The sequence below is a fragment of the Lottia gigantea genome, assembly GCF_000327385.1.
Source record: "Lottia gigantea unplaced genomic scaffold LOTGIsca_412, whole genome shotgun sequence".
In the NCBI taxonomy this organism is placed as follows: Eukaryota; Metazoa; Mollusca; class Gastropoda; family Lottiidae; genus Lottia; species Lottia gigantea.
In genome coordinates, this window is record NW_008709428.1 from 42,387 (window position 1) to 46,035 (window position 3,649).

At 34.9% G+C, this 3,649-nt stretch overlaps 1 protein-coding gene across 1 annotated transcript in view; it reads right to left on the bottom strand.

The window, feature by feature from the left end:
• Positions 1-1,303, bottom strand: part of LOTGIDRAFT_145740 (hypothetical protein) — a gene marked incomplete at both ends in the record, with an annotated part of 2,997 nt that extends 1,694 nt beyond the window's left edge. Inside the window, one exon of the mRNA XM_009060318.1 lies at positions 1,129-1,303. Within this exon, the coding sequence (XP_009058566.1) occupies positions 1,129-1,303 (175 nt within the window). The remainder of the gene's footprint in view (positions 1-1,128) is intronic.
• Positions 1,304-3,649: the final 2,346 nt, after the last annotated feature.

Below are 3,649 nucleotides of genomic sequence, written 5' to 3' on the forward strand. Positions count from 1 at the left end.
CTTATCCTGATGGCAGACAGCTCATATTGTTCTGTCAATATATAAGGAGACGCACACAAACTGAAAGTAGACCTTTATTTGTAAACAAACCTGGATGACTTATATTTTTCTTTTCTTAATCTCATTGAATTTGTAAATGCAGACTCCAGATAAGACAAGTAGAAAACGTCGTTTCCTAAAAATTCAGCCCTAAACTATGAGTGACAACACATGAAATTAATAAAACAAGTTACCTGCTTCGTTCCTACCGCAATATTTTCATCAAAATATCTTTATAAACTAAAGTTTTCATTCATTTTTCTTCTGGTCACATTTTTTCATGGGGGCCGCCATGTTGTTTTCTTATCGTCTGCCACTTCTGTGTTATGATTGGCTAAGAATACGGGTTTCTGTAAACACCAAAATACAGCCGAATGTGTAAAAAACAAACTATAATAAGCTTCAGACTACAATTAAATGTTTATTAAAAACAGTTGTTCTGTCCCTTTTAAATTGAAAGGGTGTTAGAAAATTAAGTCGGATACTTTGCTGACCCTTGATCACTCAACAATAAAACAATCTTGTCGAAAAAAAGCAGTTAGGGGAAGAGGGTCTAGTTCAGTCAACATAAAAAGTAGAGGCTTTACAGGGTTAAAACTAGAAGAAGCCCCAAAATCCCCACTTTCATACCACGATCAGTACATTCAAGAAGAAATACAGGCTTTGACCATCCCACTAATAACTGACTTTGTTAAATAAGGCCATATAAATAATAATGTTTTTACCTGTTTGGAAGTTTGATATTGTACTGTATGTAGTTTTAATTTAAGAAATAATTTTCTGTATTCAATTTATGTCAAAGAGGAATAATGGGTCACCCTTTAACTAAAGGTGTGGATTACATGGTTCTCTTCCTGTTACTATAAAGTATAATTTATCATGTGCTTTCCCTGGTGTACAATCTAATTCAATTTCAGGATTTCATGATGCAAGAAAGTAGACTATTGTAGTCAAGGTATTAGACCAAGTGGGTATTAGCTTGACATTGTGAAGATTTCCCCTACCTTTCTATAAGATTATCGTATTTTCACTTCAGTTTAATACCCCTTGTTTCAGCATTGGGGCCTGGTGGTTTATTGACATTGGGACCTGGTGGTTTATTGACATTGGGGCCTGGTGGTTTATTGACATTGGGACCTGGTGGTTTATTGACATTGGGGCCTGGTGGTTTATTGACATTGGGACCTGGTGGTTTATTGACATTGGGGCCTGGTTGTTTATTGACATTGGGGCCTGGTTGTTTATTGACATTGGGGCCTGGTGGTTTATTGACATTGGGGCCTGGTAATTAATTGCCACTTGGGTTTTGACTTTGTCCTAAGGTATACGGCTGACTACTGCTCAAGTCTACCTTTAAGAAAAGTAGGATGTAAAACTTCAATCATTTTGTCAGTCTGCTTTTATGAGACGAGAAACAATAAATTGAGAATGTAGATGACCGTTAACATGGTGACGTCGTTGATATACTGAAATATTCACAGATTAGAGAATTAAGATCTAAGCAACTAATTACAGAATGACTATGTGACATCTTGCACCCCATTGGTCTATAGACATGTAATATCACAACTCAAACATCATTACATCTATTCTGTAGGACATCACCCTTACTTTTATATTGTTTGTATCAAGAGTGACTCTGTGAATCTTGAAATTGAAGTTAAAAATAAGATTATTCATCCATTTCTCTTCTTCCTTCTGTCTATCTATCCATGAATGAATGAAGTAAGAAGTTAAAAATAAGAAAGGAAGGGAGAACCTTTACACCAGAAGAAATTGTGACAGACCAGGAGCAGTCCTTAGATGTTCCTTCATACAACAATGATAAAGATAAATCCTTGATACCAATATATTTACTTTGTCTTGTAGAAACGAGTTAATTTGGATTCTAAAATGAGAGTTTCTGTAACTGAGACAGGATTTCTTTCAGAAACAAACATGTAAACACCAGATGATCAAGTGTACTGATTTATCTAAAATTTCAGAAAACAAAAAGACATTGTATTATCTTTTGTCTAGTGTATCAAACAGCTGTTCAGGTTGACAAAACAAACCAGAAATTACCCAAAGATTGATTTTTTTAAAGTGTAACCAATTCTGTGAGAATGGAAGACATTCAAAATATAATCCATGTTGTATATTCAAGTCTATTCAAGACGAGATCTTCCTAAAAACAACATGGTGAGTATAATTTTGATTTTCAGACACGTCTAAAGAGGGATATTCAATGCGGTCAACTGGGATTTGAAGCAGCTCAACTTTCAGGACTGTGTCCAAGGTAGGAGAACCTAAAGGGAGGTGTACAGCTTTCAGGACTACGTCCTAGGTAGTGGAATCAATTGCTAACCAGTAATAGATGATGTTGCTGACATCAAAGATCAAGGCCAGGAGGTCATATTGACCATCTCTAGTTACCAAGACCCGGAGCTTGTTGACTTAGCTCCTATACCTCTTTGGGCTGTATTATTTATTTTTATATGATCCTTATAGACTGTCCTAGATATCGTAAACTAAGACCTAGTCCACACACCTGCCTGGTTTAATCTCAACCAGAATCTAATTTCTTCCCTCCACTGATCAATGATCAAACATAAAGATTTGGTTGTTAATATCAAGAACAAAATTCCATCAGCCAATATCAAATTCTAATTTTTAGCCATTGATAATCTAAATAAAAGAACAATACAATGAACAGTGCTTTCTGTAAGGAGCCAAACATCAACTTACATCTAAAACAACCCAGTTCTAAATGTGACAATCTAAGAAAAATTCAGTTCAATTCCTAGAAACTCCATTTTAAAATTCAAACAAACTCAAATCTTCAAGACAAAGTAAATAGATTGGTATCAAGTATTTATCTTTATCAATGTTATATGTTGGAAATCGAAAGGAAAAACTCTGGGGTATCTCAAATTCTTCTATTGTAAATATACCCTCTTCCTGTCCATTTCAAACTTCTCATTTCATTCATCCACTGGATAGATAGACAGAATATGGAAAAGATGAATGAATGAATAAGCTTCAAGCCAGGCTGTATTTGTGGAACATTGCACTGTAAAATATATTCTATGAAATAACACAAATTAAATTTATGAAATAATTAAATATAACGAAATGATTTGGAGTTTTACATCCTAGATTTCAGCACCGAATTGACCTGATAATGTAGAGACAAGCCAGGACAGAATCTTTGAATTATACTTTACCTGTAATAATAGCAGCATTCCCCACAGGAATCCGCTCTCAGTTCCCAATAAAAAGCAATGGATGGGGGAGGCTCTAATTTGGTTGAGAAGTGTCAACTCTATTTGGAAATAAAAATAGATACCTGTGGTAAAAACCATTATAATTTCAAATCTATTCTTCCAATTATTGATTTCCTCAAATATAAGTAATTTTAGAACACTAAGACAAGGTGGTGGGGAGGGGCTTTGAGACTTTACATGTACAAGTAGGTTATACCAGTGACAAAAACACTGCAACACCATAATGTATCCAAATCACTACACCACCATAAAGTGTCAAAAACACTGCAACACCATAATGTGTCAAAAACAGCGCCATTCCAGCCCTCTGTCATTTCAACAAATATTTGCAGATTTCATTCACT